Genomic DNA, 16,853 nt, shown 5'->3' with positions numbered 1-16,853 from the left:
TTTGGTTCCCATGGTTTTAGATTTTCCCTGAATTTGCCAAGGTGGTGTGTCTTTGGCTTACAAACCAAGGTACCTTTGGGAAATAACCATGTTAATGTACTTTAACATCTTCTGTAAAATTTTTTCTTTGAATCAAAATCCATTAAATCCCTTTCAAAAATAAATCCATATGTGAAATGTCATCCAGCAAATGGTGCCAGGAAAAATGTTGCTTCCCTTGAAAATGGTTTGCTTCTTCCCTGTCTTTCCCTTTTTGCCTTGTTGGCCAGGATGCTCAGAGTTCAATGTGAAACTCATTTATAGCAATGTCTTAAACGCTATAGTTAGCATATCTAAATTCTCCATTTCTCTTCATGCTTGGTTTTCTTTTTCCGTTTTGATTTACCATCTTTTATTATAAATTATCTCAAATCTTTTAAGGAAGGAAGCAGGATGTAAATACATTCAGGAGGAAAACAGTTGTTTTCCTTGCTTATAACACAGACAGCTTGTGAACCTCAGATGAGATAATGTATGGGGAAGAACATTAAACACTGGGAAGCCTGGCCCAGGGGGAATTGTCATTAGAGCATATCTGACTCTTGCAAAGGTGTAAGTTTTATCAGCTTTGTTGACAAGGAGAATAGGGCTGGCATTTGTTTTAACAGAATTGTTAAAAATAACTTTTTTCTTAACTGATTGTAGAAGTAATACTTGCTCTTTGTAGAAAACTAAACAAAAAAGTGGATGATTCTGTCTCACCGCCTAGAGTTGACCATTATTGAAATGTCATCTTTCTTTTTTTAAAAGTTTTATTGAGATATAATTCATATATCATGCAATTAAAAGTGTACAACTCAATGGCTTTTAGTATATCACAGATACTACAGATTTTGCAACCATCGCTAAATGAATTTTAGCACATTTTCATCACCCCTAAAAGAAACCCTACACCCTTTAGCCATTATCTCCCAAGACTTCCATTCCTCCCAGCCCCAGACAACCACTAATCTACTCTGTCTCTTTATGGATTTGCCTGGTCTGGACAGTTAATATAAATGGAATCATTCAATATGTAATCCTTTGTGACTGACTTCTTTCACTTAGCACAATGTTTGCAAAGTTTATCCATGTTGTAGCATGTGTCAGTACTTTACTCCTTTTTACGGCTTGTATTAGTCAGCTCAGGCCACCATAATAAAATACCACAGGCTTGACAGTTTAAACAACAGACATTTGTTCTCTCACAGTTCTGGAGACTGTAAGTCTGAGATCAAGGAACCAGCATGGTCAGGTTCTAGTGAGGGCTCTCTTCCCGGCTTGCAGACAGCCACCTTCTTCCTGGGTCATCACATGGGAGAGGGAGCTCTCTGGTGTCTCTTCCTCTTCTTGTAAGGGTACCAGTTCTACCAGATCAGGTATCTATCCTTAACCTTAATCACCTCCTTAAAGGTCCTATCTCCAATACAGTTAGATGGTGGGAGTTAAGGCTTCATCATATGAATTCTGAGGGACATAACTCAGTCTGTAGCATGGCTGAGTAATATTCCATTGTATGGAGGTATCACATCTCACTTATCAATTGATGGGCATTTGAATTGTTTCCACTTTTTGGCTATTATGAATAATGCTGCTATGAATATTCATGTACAAGGTTTTGTGTACTCATATGCTTGCTTTTTTTTTTTTTTTTTTTTCGAGACAGGGTCTGGCTCTGTCACCCAGGCTGGAGTGCAGTGGCACGACCTTGGCTCACTGCAAGCTCCACCTCCCAGGCTCAAGCGATTCTCCCACTTCAGCCTCCCAAGTAGCTGGGATTACAGGCACCTGCCACCATGCCCGGCTAATTTTTATATTTTTAGTAGTGACAGGGTTTCACTATGTTGGCCAGGCTGGTCTCGAACTCCTGACCTCAGGTGATCCGCCCGCTTTGGCTTCCCAAAGTGCTGGGATTACAGATGTGAGCCACTGTGTCTGGCCGGCCTTGTTGAAGACTTCAGAGTTGAACCCAATTTCAGCTGGGCCACACAGCGTTAGGAGGGCTTTATAGGAAAGATGAGTATGGGGCAGGTTGGAGATGGGTCGGATGACCCAGTGGCAGTAAGAACAGACAAAAGTGGACAGATTTAGGAGACATTTATGGGGTAAAAATGACAAAGATGAGATCAGTGATCTTTTCTAAAAATGCAGCTTTGTTTGTAGATAAATGTATTTCTCATCTTAGTAAGTGGTTGAAAACGTTCACGTTTCCTTTTCAGTGGACCAGGGGGCTTCCTTTTAGAAAGAACGCTGGTTGAAACTCGAAGGATGTTAATTCCCATCCTCTTTCTTCATGTTTGGTAAAAAACAACAACAACAACAACAACAAACACCTTACCAAACGTGAAGAAAGGGGATGGGAAGTTTTGTTTGTTTGTTTGTTTTTTGAGACGGGGTCTTGCTGTGTCCCCCAGATTGTAGCACCGTGGCACAATCTTGGCTCACTGCAACTGCTGCCTACTGGGCTAAAGTGATCCTCCCACCTCAGCCTCCCTAGTAGCTGGGACTACAGGCACACGTCACCATGCCCGACTAATTTTTGTAGTTTTTGTAGAGGTTTCGCCACATTGCCCAGGCTGGTCTCGAACTCCTGGGCTCAAGAAATCAGCCCGTCTCAGCCTCCCAAAGTGCTGGGATTACAAGTGTGAGCCACCACGCCCTGCCAGTTTAGTTTCTTATTCCTTGGAGTTTCTTGACGTTAGCCCTATCTGCCCTGGGTTCTGAGTCAGCCATCAAGATGAGTGAATCTTGTCTCGCAATCCTTAAGTACAGATTGAAATAATTTCTCAATTGTTTATTAATTTGTTACCCTTGTAGAGGAGCTGTTTAAAAATAAACTGGAGGGTTTGTCTCTGTTGTTCTTAAAGGCAGCGTGTAATATACAGAGCTTCTGCCAGTCTGAACTGGCTAACAGTTTATACCCTAAACTCACTCAGAATGCCTGGGATATTTCTAAAGGTTCAGTTTGGGCAGCGGCAGCTGAGAATGCAGTGATAAATAAAAAAGTCATAAGACACGGCTGACGGGGTTTGTCTGTGTTCATTCACACCCATGACTCACTCGGCTTTTGAAGACACAGAATTTCGAAGGACAACTAGATGGTGGCTGTTTAAACTGCAGCACTAAAACTCCAATCTCAATGTAATTCAGCTAATCGCAAAATGGAGTTACCCTTGTAAATTGAGATATAGAAAGAAAATACGAATAGATCTATAAATACATATGAATAACACATAAACTAAGGCTTACTCAATGATTTAAAGAAAACCTGCTTAAATATTTGTTTTAAAATATTATATTTTCCAGTTTTTCTGCAGTAACTGCATTACTTGTGTGATAAAAAATAATTTTATAGCTGGGCATGGTGGCTCATGCCTGTAATCCCAGCAGTTTGGGAGGCTGAGGCGGGCGGATCGCTTGAGCTCAGGAGTTCAAGACCAGCCTAAGCAACATGGTGAAACTCCATCTCTACCAAGGACACAAAAAATTAGCCAGGCGTGGTGGTGCACGCCTGTGGTCCCAGTTACTTGGGAGGCTGAGGTTGGAGGGATCACCTGAGCCCAGGAGGCAGAGACTGCAGTGAGCTGAGATCACATCACTGCACTCCAGCCTGGGCGATAGAGCGAGACCCCATCTCAAAAAATAATAATAATTTTATCTAATATTTATTATGTGCCATACAATATGTACCATTTCATTTCATCTTTGAATTCTACCAAAAGGAAAGTCTTCCTATCCTCCTTTTATGAATGAGAGAGCTGAGGCTTCCAAGAGGTTGAGAGACTTGTTCAGGCCACCCAGTTGGTAAATGGTGGTAGGATTCAAAGCCGGAGCTGCCTTCTCCCAAGTGGTGTGCTCTAAGCAGCTAAGCTGTGCTTGGATGGCCCCATTGCTAGGTTTGATTTGGTGGCTTCCTTCCCCTGTCAATAACTCAGTTTTCACCTATTAAAAACAAGCCTTTTATTGAATCTCTCTTTTTCCAGGAATCAAGACCCTTTACGGGTCAACCCTTTTTTTTTTTTTTTTTTTTTTTTTTTTTTTTTTTTTTTTTTTGAGATGGAGTCTTGCTGTGTCACCCAGGCTGGAGTGCTGGAGTGCAGTGGCGCGATCTCAGCTCACTGCAAGCTCCGTCTCCCGGGTTCACGCCATTCTCCTGCCTCAGCCTCTCCGTGTAGCTGGGATTACAGGCGCCCGCCGCCACGCCCGGCTAATTTTTTATATTTTTAGTAGAGATGGGGTTTCACCGTGGTCTCGATCTCCTGACCTCGTGATCCACCCGCCTCGGCCTCCCAAAGTGCTGGGATTACAAGCGTGAGCCACCGCCCCCAGCCTACGGGGTCAAACCTTGATAATCCCATGGCTCTGTCTCAATATAACCATTGTTGCCACTCCCACGCCAAATGTTTCCATTTAAAATACTGCCTTCAAGGAGCCTTTGCTCTGGATTAACTTTAGTAACTGTTTGGAAGTCAACAACAGAAAGCCGCAATTACTGCACAGTCAAGGCTGTCACGTTCTGCCGGAATGCCTTGTGGCTTCCAAGTTGGCTTAATTTTCCCAAAAATAATGCAACACAGCATCTGGTACTGTCAAGAAATGGAAGTAAATTTACCAGGCTACTGACATTTACTCCCTGAATATCAACATATATTTCTTCTTTTTTTTTTTTTTTTTTGAGACGGAGTCTCGCTCTGTCGCCCAGGCTGGAGTGCAGTGGCGCAATCTCGGCTCACTGCAGGCTCCGCCTCCCGGGTTCACACCATTCTCCTGCCTCAGCCTCTCCGAGTAGCTGGGACTACAGGTGCCCGCCACCACGCCCAGCTAATTTTTTTTGTATTTTTAGTAGAGACGGGGTTTCACTGTGGTCTCGATCTCCTGACTTCGTGATGCGCCCGCCTCGGCCTCCCAAACTGCTGGGATTACAAGCGTGAGCCACCGCGCCCGGCCTCAACATGTATTTCTTTGTAGAAAGGAATCTTCCACAATTTGTTCTTCTAGTTGGGGGGAGAGGAGCATAGATTTTTTTTTCTTTTTTTCCTGTATTCTTTGAATTTTCTATAATGTATTGCTCTTCATGGAAAAATAAAATCTCGGTAATATATATCATACACTCCCCTGCCTTTCTAATTTTAAGGACCAATTCTTACTCCAAGGTGGTGTCAGATGATGGTTAAGACCATGGATTTTGGACTCAAAAGATACCAAGATCAGAATCTTGGTGTGGCCATTTACTTAATTCTGTGACCTTGGGCATGTTGCTTAGTATCTCTGAGCTTCAATTTCTCAGTCAGTAAAATGGAAATGAGGATAGCATCTACCTCCAGGATGGTTGGGAGGATTGTATGAGATCATTAAGGTATGTAAAGCCGTGAGCCTAGTGTCCAGAATCTGGCTAGTGCAAATTTCCTGATTAATTCTATGATATTGTTCATAGGGACCCTCTCAGGTGTGTAAGACTCTTTGAGGGTCTGACTAAAAAGGTGGGCACATTTTTGTGCCTGTTTTCTTCCTCCCCATTGTTCCTATTTTAATTTTTGTGATTGAGGTGGCACTCACATGCAGTGGGGTACACTGGTCCCAGTGCAGTGCTCCGTGAAATTCTGTGCATGAATCCAACCCAACCACCACCTGGATCCAGATAATGAACATGGGCGGCCTCCAGCCAGCTCCCTCATGCCCCATGCGGTGTCCCCTTCCCTTGAGGTAAACTCTGTTCTGACTCCTTTCACCACAGAGTAGTTTTGCTTCTTCTCTGCCTAACTGGAAAACACAGAATGAACTCCTTTGTGTCTGGCGTCTGTGTCTTCTGCTGAACATTATGTCTGGGAGATGCAGCTAAATTGTTGAGGGTAGCACTCAGTTGATCTTCTATTGCTGTGTTGCTGTTGTAGCATTCCTTTGTATGATTATTGTCACAAGTTGTGAATCCAGTCACTTTGTAATGGATTATTGGATTATATCCACTTTTTGGCTATTACAAAAAAAATGCTGCTACTTTGTTGATTTTATTATTATTTTTAGAGATAGGATCTCACTCTGCTGCCCAAGCTGGAGTGCAGTGGTGCAATCATAGCTCACTGCAGCCTTAAACTCTTGGGCTCGAGCCATCCTCCAGCCTTGGCCTCCCAAAGTGCTGGGATTATAGGCATGTGCCACCACACCTGGCCCAATGCTGCTGCTTTGAACACTCCTGGATCTGTTTTTTGGCAGATGTAAATACTCACTTCAGCTGTGGATTTGGAGTTGCTGGGTTATAGGGCATACATATGTTTAATTCTAAGATATTTCCAACTCATTTTCCAAAGTGGCTGTACCATTTTACATCCCCATCAGTGATGCACAAGCAGTCTGCATCTTTACCAACAATGAGTGTGATGAGTCTTCCGTTTTAACCATTCTGGTGGGTGTGTGGTGGCTATCTCATCGTGGCTTTAATTTCCTTAATGATTAATGACATTGCACACCTTTTTATGTGCTTATCAGCCATTGGGACCGTATTTCATTCCTAAATTCATTTCTGCTGTTGGGATATCTGATAGGTCAACTTGCCAGAATGATGTTTAAAGAATGAGCACCCATGCTCTGAGTTTGGGGAATACATTCCGGAACATCCACATTGGCGTCTTCTGTTTACTTTCAAGTTCTTGGCTGTGTTTGATACCTGAGTTTGCAAAGATAAGTAATGTTCAGATGAGTGACATCTTATGAATTTTAAAAGATGCTAAATGAACTACTTAGCAGCAATTCAGCTTACAGTCCTGCAGTCCACCTGGGGGGAAAGGAAGCCACACTTGTTGAGTACCTTCTTCATGTGCCACATACTGGTGCCACCAGTACCACTGGTACAGTGTACCAGGCACTTTGAGTGGATCATCTTTAATCTTCATAAGGACTCTGTGAGGTGGATATTATTATACCTATGGCTCAAATGAGGAAATTGAGGCTGGGGGCAGAGGTGGGGTATCATCCAGCTATTAAGTGGCAGAGCCAGGATTTGAACACTGCGTCTGCTTGATGCCAAAGTGTACCCTTTTGTTAGCAAGCAAATTGAGGAGGAAACGTTATTTTCCTAGAAATTTGCTAATCAGAAACTTTTCCTAGCAAACATTTCATAATTATTTCTGTGAATGGTTACCCCTACTAAGGCCACACCACTTGTGGGTGGATCTCTCGTCACTGTCACCCCACCCTGGATCTGATGATCGGGGAGTTTCCCCTGCAGCTTCTGATTGGCCACTTGATACCATTTCTCATCCTTCCTGCCTTTCTCCCATCTTTGGGCTCTAATTGCAGCAATACTGTTTAGGTGTTGATTACCCTGAGGGTCTTTTTCTTTTGTCTGGTATATTTTCTGGTGATTCTTTTAGAAAGTTTCCCCCAGTTGTATAGCAATACATGTATACTGTGGAACATTCAGGAAAACAAAAATTCACCAGTTTCCTTTCAATCATTACATCTATGTTCAGGTTTTTTTTTTTTTTTTTTTTTGAGACGGAGTCTCGCTCTGTCCCCTAGGCTGGAGTACAGTGGCACGATCTCGGCTCACTGCAACCTCTGCCTCCCGGGTTCACGCCATTCTCCTGCCTCAGCCTCTCCGAGTAGCTGGGACTACAGGCGCCTGCCACCACGCCCGGCTAATTTTTTGTATTTTTAGTAGAGACGGGGTTTCACCATGGTCTCGATCTCCTGACCTCGTGATCCACCCGCCTCGGCCTCCCAAAGTGCTGGGATTACAAGCGTGAGCCACCGCGCCCGGCCAGGTTTTTTTTTTTTTAATGTATTTGAGATGCTGGGTTATAACTTAGTTGAGCAATAGATGTAATTTTGGAGGTAATGAATGAAATTTTCTACAGGGTGGTTACATTTAAGTGATGTATTATGAAAATCTCACCCAAGAATGAATGTGGAATAGGAGTCAGTTGTTCTAAAAAAATAAAAATTTTAAAAAGTAAACTTTTTTTTTTTCTTTAGAAAGGCAGGGGCTGGGTGCGGTGGCTCATACCTGTAATCTCAGCACTTTGGGAGGCCAGGACAGTAGGATCGCTTGAGCCCAGCAGTTCGAGACTAGCCTGGACAACACAATGAGACCCCATCTCTATAAAAAGTAAAAAAAATATCCGGGCATGGTGGTGCACACCTGTAGTCCCAGCCACTTGGGAGGCTGAGGCAGGAGGATCACTTGAGCCCAGGAGGTCAAGGCTGCAGTGAGCTGTGATTGCACCATGTACTTCAGCCTGGGCAACAGAGTGACACCCTGTCTCTGAAAAAACAAAAAAAGAAAGAAAGAAAAGATAAAGAAGGAAAGAAAGAAAAGAAAGGAAAGCAGGGATGATTAAATGAAAGAGCCTGGTTTACATCTTAGAGACATCATCATGCTTGGCTTCCAGCTCTAACAGACAGAAGCCTCCATGCCCTTGTGCCATCCTTGTACTCCTTGGAGACACGATTAACTTGGTATTGAACAATTTCAAATTTGCATAATGGAAATTTACAGGAAATGTGCTGCACTGTATTTTCCCACCGACATTTCTCCCTGTTTTTACACTTTGCCAAAACATCATGTTTTTATGGCTTCATTATATTACATCACATCAAGGTTATAGGTTATCAGATACTTAATCATTCCCTGACTGTTGGGCATTTAGGTTGTTCTCAAACTGTTTATGTGGTAGAGGATGCGGAAGTGAACACCTTTGTCTGCATAACATCATTGTTGCTTCTTTAATCACAGACATTTTTACTGTCCTGGTGGGAGGCAGTTGTGAGATCTTGACCCTGTAGAGTTTTAAGAGCAGCAGCAGCCAGACAGCTCACAGGGTAACCTTGAGCAAGTTACATGACCTGTCTCTGCTTCAGTCTCCCTACCTGTAAAACTGCGGAAAATAATAGCACTTAGCTCACTATGACTTCGTATGTGTCAAGGGCTTCATAAGTACCATAGAAGTGTTTGCTTTTATTATTTACCTGGAATCCTAGAAATCGGGAGCTAATTGAGTAAAAGATGAACATTTTAAGGTTTCTCATAGATATTGCTGATTTGGGAGCGTGAGCCAGTCTCCTCCTCGTAATCCCAGGCCCCAGCACGGTTATGGTCCACAGCTGTGTGGCAGATGATATCTAGTGAAGCAAGTTCTCTCCACAGTATGTGAGCATCTCCTGGTTCTTACAATTTCCTGTTGATTTTTTCTGCCTCACCTTCTATACTGTGACATCTTTGAGGGCAAAGAATATGCCCTAAGAATAATAATAGCTGGCTAGGTGCTGTGGCTCACACCTGTGACCCTATCATCTTGGGAGGCTGAGGCAGGAGGATTGCTTGAGCCCAGGAGTTAGAGACTAGGCTGGGCAACATAGCAAGACCCTATCTCAACCCAAAATAAAAATAAATTAGCCAGGCATGGTGGTGTGTGTGTGTGGTCCCAGATATTAATACTTAGGAGGCTGAAGTGGAAAGACCCTTTGAGCCCAGGAGGTTGAGACTGCAGTGAGTCCTGATTTGCACCACTGCTTTCCAGCCTGGGTAACAGAGCGAGACCTGGTCTCAATAAAAATGAGAATAGTAATAGCCGATATTTATCAAGTGCCTAACTCTGGGTCAGAACCAGTGCTGAGCACTTTGCATTTTGCACGGCTTGCCTCTTTTGCTTCTCTCAGCACCCTTAGGAGGCAGGTGCCATTCTCAACCCTGGCTCACAGTTGACTCAGGAAACAGGCACGTTTCCCAAACTTGCCCAGATCTGCCCTCTTTCCCAAACTTGCCAGATCAAAACGCCCACCGACAGCACTGAGGTGGAGGGGGATACTGATTCCCAGGCCTCACTCCTGGAGATTCTGTTTCTAAAGGTCTGGGGTGGGGCCCAGGAATCTATATTTTCACTCCAGGTCATCCTTTTATGCTGAGGCCCTGTCTGGACAACATTGTATGAGTGGCCAGATGACCCTGTGGTCCCCAAATTTCCTGTCTTGAGCTTTAGGCATCTTCTTTATCTGTCCTGTGCTGCTGGCTGGGAGGTTTTTCTCTGGGCTGTGAATTGAATTTCTCAGTCAATTCAATTGACTGAGAGGATAAGGGCGACCACGAGGAGAAGATGTACCGAGTCTTATTAGCATGCAAGGCTCTTCTTGTCACATTGCCTTTAATTGAAGCTGAAGGGCTGGTGTATCTCTCTCTGGGATTTTCCACTCTCCCAGCCCTTCCGGAACTGGCTGGGCATCAGCCTGCTGAGAGGGACAAGGACAGCGTAGGGGCGCTGAGGCATCTGTCTGTTGGTGTTGGAAGCCAACCACGATGATGTCTCTGAGCTAAGGTGGAAGCTGCATTTTACAGCATCCTGGCTTGCTTCTTCTGTCCTGTCTCTCACCCCTGCTTCCCTCCCCCTTTCCTCCCTCCACTGATCAAGTACCTACCTGTGCAAGGCTGTGTTCTGCAAAGACCAGGAGGAGGAAGACCACCAAGTCGTGATTTTATCTCTTGCTTAATTTTTAGCAAAGTAGTGCATCCCCAAAGGCAATGACTTTGAACTTCAGCTGCTCCTAGGGGCGTTACTTCTGTATCTGGAACAGGCCTCTATGGTAATAAGATTTTCAATAGGATCTACTGATTTCCTGCCATGATAGGTGAGGGTTAGCTTAGATTCCATCCCTCTCCTCCTGAAAACAGCTAAATCGTTCTTTTCCATTCCTTTATTGGTTGGCTTTGTAATTTCAAGCAGTACACGAACATACCTATTTCTTTTTACCTTTTGGGGGGTGAAATATACGTACAACAGTGGCTATAAAACACATATAACAATAAATAAAACATTTGTGGAGGATCTCTTGAGCCCAGGAGTCAGAGGCTGCAGGGAGCTATGATCGCACCACTGCACTCCAGCCTGGGCAACAAAGCGAGACCTCTACAACATTTAACAAACAAACAGAACACTGTCAACAGTTTTAAAGCTCTTCCCCCATGAAGCCACTTCCCTGACTATCGTGATAGCTGTTCTCTTGCTTTTCTTTGGAGCTCTTTTCACCTTTGTATGCATCTCTCAGCATTTAGATTTGCTATAAATAGAATCACACTATATGTATTATTCCGTGCCTCTCATCTTTCCTTCAACATTTTTTTTTTTTTTTTTGAGACGGAGTCTCACTGTGTCGCCCAGGCTGGAGTGCAGTGACACGATCTCGGCTCACTGCAAGCTCCGCCTCCCAGGTTCACGCCATTCTCCTGCCTTAGCCTCCCGAGTAGCGGGGACTACAGGCACCCGCCACCATGCCCGGCTAATTTTTTGCATTTTTAGTAAAAGACGGGGCTTCACCATGTTAGCCAGGATCTCCTGACCTCGTGATCTGCCTGCCTCGGCCTCCCAAAGTGCTGGGATTACAGGCCTCACTGAGCCACAGCGCCCGGCCTCCTGCAACATTTTTAAGCTAATCCAAGTTGATGCGTGTGGCTGTGGCTCACTCATGTTCACTGTTGTATAATCACTGGTCAGGTAGACCACAGTTGGTTTATCCAGTCAACAGCTGATGGACATTTGGGTTGTGTCCAGGTTTTGCTATCACGAGCATCCTCCCAGTACACGTATGGAAGGGTTTCTGCAGTGGGATACGGGAGTGGAATCGTTTGTAGTCACTGTCAGACTCAGTTCCACTTGGTAACGCCAAGCAGTTTTCCAGTGTGGTTGTGCCTCCAGAGATGGTGACCTAATTGTGTAGGGTTTTCAAAACTCCCCAGGTAATTCCACTGGGAGGCTCCACATCCCACCTTGATTTCCAGCCCGTCAACTCGAGATAACACCTCTCAGTCCTCCACCGTGAACAAGGTCCCTAGCTCATTCCTTTCTGCCCTCCTCTGTCAAGATTTCTGAGTGATGATCTAAAGAGATACTAAGGGGCTTTTTCCCAGGCAAGGTCAACACATAGGGAGTAGCCAACAAGGTTGTCAAGGCATGGACAGGAATTGGGTAAAATACCAGGACAATGGCTTGCAGGTGAATTCTTCCTTCAGGCAGTTGAAGAAAACTAAAGAAAACCCAAGGGCTGGGGAATCCTCCCAGAAGCCAGTCCTTTCCTCCAGCTATTAATTGCCTCCAGCATCTGTCTGTCTGCCAGCTATCTCTCTCTCTCTCTTTTTTTTTTTTTTTTGAGACAGAGTCTTGCTCTGTCACCCAGGCTGGAGTGCAGTGACACGATCTTGGCTCACTGCAACCTCTGCCTCCCTTCAAGCGATTCTCCTGCCTCAGGCTCCCGAGTAGCTGGGATTAACAGGCGCCTGCCACCATGCCCAGCTAGTTTTTGTATTTTTAGTAGACAGGGTTTCACCATGTTGGCCAGGCTGGTCTCGAACCCCTGACCTCAAGTGATCCACCTGCCTTGGCCTCCCAGAGTGCTGGGATTATAGGTGTGAGCCACTGTGCCCAGCCTGTCTGCCAGCTCTCTCTTTAGCAGCTTAAACTGTGAGACTCACAGGCAGCCAGCATGATGCTAAGAAGTTGAGGGGAATTCTAGACTCCTCAGTGTCTTACAGTCATGTTTCTTTAAAGGGATTCTAAGCCCCATCTGTGTCTCAACCCTGGCTGAACCTTAGCAACACACGGGAGCTTTACCTAGCTACTGATGCCCGGGCCCCAGGGTAGTTACATCAGAATTGCTGGAGTGAAACCCAGGCACCAATAAATTTCAGAAGCTGACCACGTGATTCTTACATGCAGCCAGGGTAGAAAACCAGTAATCAGTGGTTCTCAAACTTTAACTAGCATCCATCAGAATCACCTGTAGGCCTTGTTAAACTGCAGATGGGTGGGCTCCACCCCCAGTGTCTGGTTCTGTCTGCCCGGAAAAGGGCCCTGAATTTGCATTTCTAACAATTTCCCCCTATTGCAGATGTCCCCAACTTGTCCCTAGAGAGCCAGCCTGCAGGTCTGAAGTTATGCCTGATGCTGGCTGCACTAGTTGACCTGCGTACCTCCCTGGGGGGATCCAGGGCAGGCCCGCTCCATCTGACTGTGCGCACCTCTTCCCAACTCTGTTACATTGTCAGGCTGCTGGCTTCCAATAGGCTATGGAAATGGCAAATGCTACAACTCGGGACTCTCCCCCAGTCCCTGGTGAGTTGTTAATCACCAGCGTCTCAGGGATCAGTGAGCTAGTGGGACAGTCTTTAGGGAGGTGTGGCGCATCCTTGACTATGAAGGGTTAATGTCATCGTTAGTAGGGTCTAGATGCACATAGGGTTTTCACTGTGATTGCCCATAGAGCTTCCATATATATGGAATAAAAAAGGTATATACCTTGAAAAAATGTTTTAAAATGTCCTGTGACCACAGGCTCCAAGTATTAAAAATATTTTTTTCTGATTTGTGTTGCTAATACAATTATTAGTAGTAGGCAAAACCAAATAAATACATGATACAATTTGATAGTTGTCAAACATAGAAAATAAGGAGACTCTGAGGGCCCTCATTTTGAACTGCCTTCTTGTTTGGCACCTGGGGAGTTTTTACACACCGGGCCAGGAATGACAGGAGGACAGGAAGCTGATGATCTGGAAATTGATTTCCTTTGAACCATGACCAAGAACCCTTGCCCTCAGTTTGAAGACTGCAGGGCTGGTCTGTGTTGCTGAAGGCCCTCATCCCACCTCCATCAGAAAATAACCACATTAGGGCCAGGTGCAGTGGCTCACACCTGTAACCCCAGTACTTTGGGAGGCTGAGGCGGGTGGATCACTTGAGGCTGGGAGTTCGAGACCAGCCTGGGCAACATGGGGAAACCCATCTCTACTAAAAATACAAAAATTAGCAGGGCGCGGTGGTGCACACCTGTAGCTACTTGGGAGGCTGAGGCAAGAGAATCACTTGAACCCACGAGGCGGAGGTTGCAATGTGCCGAGATCTTGCCACTGCACTCCAGCCTGGACAACAGAGAGAGACTCTGTCCCCAAAAAGACAAAAAAAATGCATTTCATGGGATGATGTACATACCTACCTCTTTGCCACATCTGGCTGATGCATGCCCTTAGTTGCTGGGAGGTCAGGACGAGGGCAGGTTCACTTGAAACCTCAGCCCTACGTAGTAACAAGCTCAAACACCCTTTTTACCAGACCGATGCTCTCCATAAATCATCAGAGTCTGTGGCCTGGCTCAAACCACCTTTCAAGACATTCACATATGGGCAAGCGGCACTTGGACACTCAAGGGAAAGATGTATGAAAATAGAGGGTCTTTCCAAAAGGATCCCTACTGCACCCACCAAGGGACTGGGTTTCCATATTTAACTGGGGAGAGGCTTTTATCTGTTGGGATTAATTCCCCTTACACACAGAGCCATGCCCTGTATGGAGCTAACTTTCCTGTTTGGCAGACACAGGAAATCCCCGAGATCAGGTTCTTGGTCCAGACCATGACATAAAAGATTTTCTTCTGACCTTTGCATTGACCCCAGTGATACCCTGAGTTTTCCATTTTGGGTGGCTGGAGAACAGGGTGTGTGGTGACAGATGGGGTTGAGTGGAGAGCCTGGAATCTGTCATCATCTTTAGTAAAATTGCCTTCCTTCAGTACCCTGACCGGCAAAGCACACTTCTGACCTCTTTCTGAACTGAATTAAGAATGGCCATGAACAGTCCGGGAAGTGGTTTTGAACTTTCAGGTGCTGTCCTTAGAGCACAATGGGCCTGTGTTCTTCCCCGTGGATCCATGGGGCCGGAACCATGAATAGCAGGCACACAGTGGGTTTTGGTGCAACTGACCTTGTCCACACATCAGTTTCCGGTTTCCCAATGACAAGCCTGTCTACGTATGTAAATTGATCGTGACTTTCCCTTTCTTTTCTTTGCAGTGAAATGCAAAATGGAGGATGATGCGGTACCTGCAGCCAAGATGAAAATTCCATCATCTTAACCATAGCTAAGACGTATCTTTGCCCATTCGAGCACAAGTTCCCTTATGCAAGGAAAATGTCCATATGATGCTCTCTCTCATGATTTCTTTAACAAGACTTGGAACATGTGAAAATGGAATCTTGTCTGTACAAGATAGGATTCATTGCAAACAAGGCTTAGTGCAAATAGTTTAGAAAAGAAAGGACCAGTCTTCACTTTCTGCATTATCCCCACATTTTATTCATTCATCCAGATTACTTCTTCAGTGCCTCAGGAGTATCCATCTACACCAGCTGCTGTTAAAATGTACAATGAACTCTAGTCCCAAGGGATACAGAAGTGCTCTTATTACCAGTTTTCCCACTTGTGGCCGCCTTTGCAAAGATGCATATTCTAATTTAAGTCCCCAACCTCTGAATTTGGTTTTAAGTTTACCTAGTGACTGACCACTCTCTTTATAATAAAGACCTTATACTTATGATCATTTCCAAAGGAGACCACTCCTTAACTTTTACTGCAAACCCAACAAGATGAGACACTTAAACCCAGACAGATGTAACAAAGGATTTTTGTTAAGTCCCAAAGTATTATATAGAAAGTTCCTGCTTTTATGGGTAAACTTATTACCTTAATTTGTTCTGTGGTTTGCCGTTAACCAAGATTCTCCCATTTAAAATGCCACGGACTGAGCCTCAGGGCAGATCTGAAAGCCTAGTAGTTAGTTGCATTGGGTTGTTTTGACAAGCTACCACACGTCTTAAGTAAATAGTAAAGCCTTTATTTTTGTGTTAAGAACAGCATTTTGAAAATAAAACCTATCTGCCCATGCTTTACAACCTTTTAAATTTGTAATATTTATATAGTCGTTTATGGTACATATTGATTGTCTTGAAATTTCTTTAACTTCTTTTTTATAAGTATGCAACAATCAGCCGGGGGAAAGATAAAGGTACATTATAAAACACACGTTAATGCATTTAATAAATATATATTATCTATCAAAAGTGAGCCTTAGCTCTTCATCAATTAATAAAAAGCACCTGCTGAGAACTCCTGTAAGCTGGTATCATCATTGCATCATTGGATTATAAAAGCCACAATGCTCCCTTTCAACTTGGGGTTTGGCCTGAGGCGTTCAACTCAGCCTCGGCCAACCAAGACCACCACCCTAGTTCACCCTTGTTCAGTGGGTCCTGATGGCATCTGGGCTAAAAAAAAAAAAAAAAGCACTGGGCGCCCAGCTTCCAACAACTGCATCTTCAACTCTGGAATCCCTGGAGATGCACAGAACTTCCCAGTTTGTAAGCTGTCAGAGTTGACTCCCTTCTCTTCCCACCCTCCATCTCCAGTAGGGAGAAATCCAGGCTAGAATGACAATTTTCTACTAAAAGGGGGGACAAGAGTGGCTGTTATAGACCCAAAGCGATTTTAATAACCAGACACGGAACGATTTGTGCTTACAATGAGAGATTTGGATCACAGATGCTCTCCTCCCAGGACGTTTTCCCCAAACGAGCATTGTTTACACAAACACATCTTAAACAGAGGTGCCATTTATTTTTGTCTTTAAACCTTGCTCCACGGGGGGCAGCTGGCTGCTACAGTCTCTTGGCAAAGATGCCTCTTGGTACTTTTCAGGTGTTGTCATTAGAAAAAGAACAGCTGTCTCCCTTCTCCTCTCACTCCCGCCTCCGCCCCCATTATGAAGGCGTTCAGCCCACTCTCAACCTTAAAAGCCAAAATAAAACAAAACTCTAAGTGCGATAACATATCAGATTTAAAAAGGGGGGAAGGTCTCATTAAGTGAGGCTTCCCATGGCTCAAAGATGGCTCTGTTCTTATGTTGGAGAAGCACGACTTTCCATGGCAGCCATTTGTGCTGTGCTCACCTTATATGCTTGGACAATAAAGAACTTAGAAAACGAACATGTGAATTGCTCCATCGTGTGAATGGTATCAGAAAGC

At 44.6% G+C, this 16,853-nt stretch overlaps 1 protein-coding gene across 14 annotated transcripts in view; it reads left to right on the top strand.

The window, feature by feature from the left end:
- The window catches only part of IQCK (IQ motif containing K), a 140,834-nt gene extending 124,942 nt beyond the window's left edge, over positions 1-15,892 (top strand). For 11 of the 14 annotated variants that reach the window (XR_008661069.1, XR_008661066.1, XR_010114257.1 and 8 more), the window contains 2 exons: positions 14,846-14,920; positions 15,807-15,892. Coding sequence is in view for 3 of the 14 variants with exons in the window: in XM_055299050.1 (XP_055155025.1) it covers positions 14,846-14,907 (62 nt within the window). In the remaining 11 variants the exon portion in view is untranslated. Of the gene's footprint in view, positions 1-12,888; positions 13,113-14,845; positions 15,381-15,806 lie in introns of those variants that run through there. The other 3 variants (XR_010114255.1, XR_010114254.1, XM_063612161.1) reach the window with 2 other exon arrangements.
- Positions 15,893-16,853: the final 961 nt, after the last annotated feature.

This window comes from Symphalangus syndactylus, chromosome 11 (assembly GCF_028878055.3).
Source record: "Symphalangus syndactylus isolate Jambi chromosome 11, NHGRI_mSymSyn1-v2.1_pri, whole genome shotgun sequence".
In the NCBI taxonomy this organism is placed as follows: domain Eukaryota; kingdom Metazoa; phylum Chordata; class Mammalia; order Primates; family Hylobatidae; genus Symphalangus; species Symphalangus syndactylus.
The sequence above is the reverse complement of the archived record's forward strand: the minus strand, read 5'-3'. Positions and strand labels throughout refer to the sequence as shown.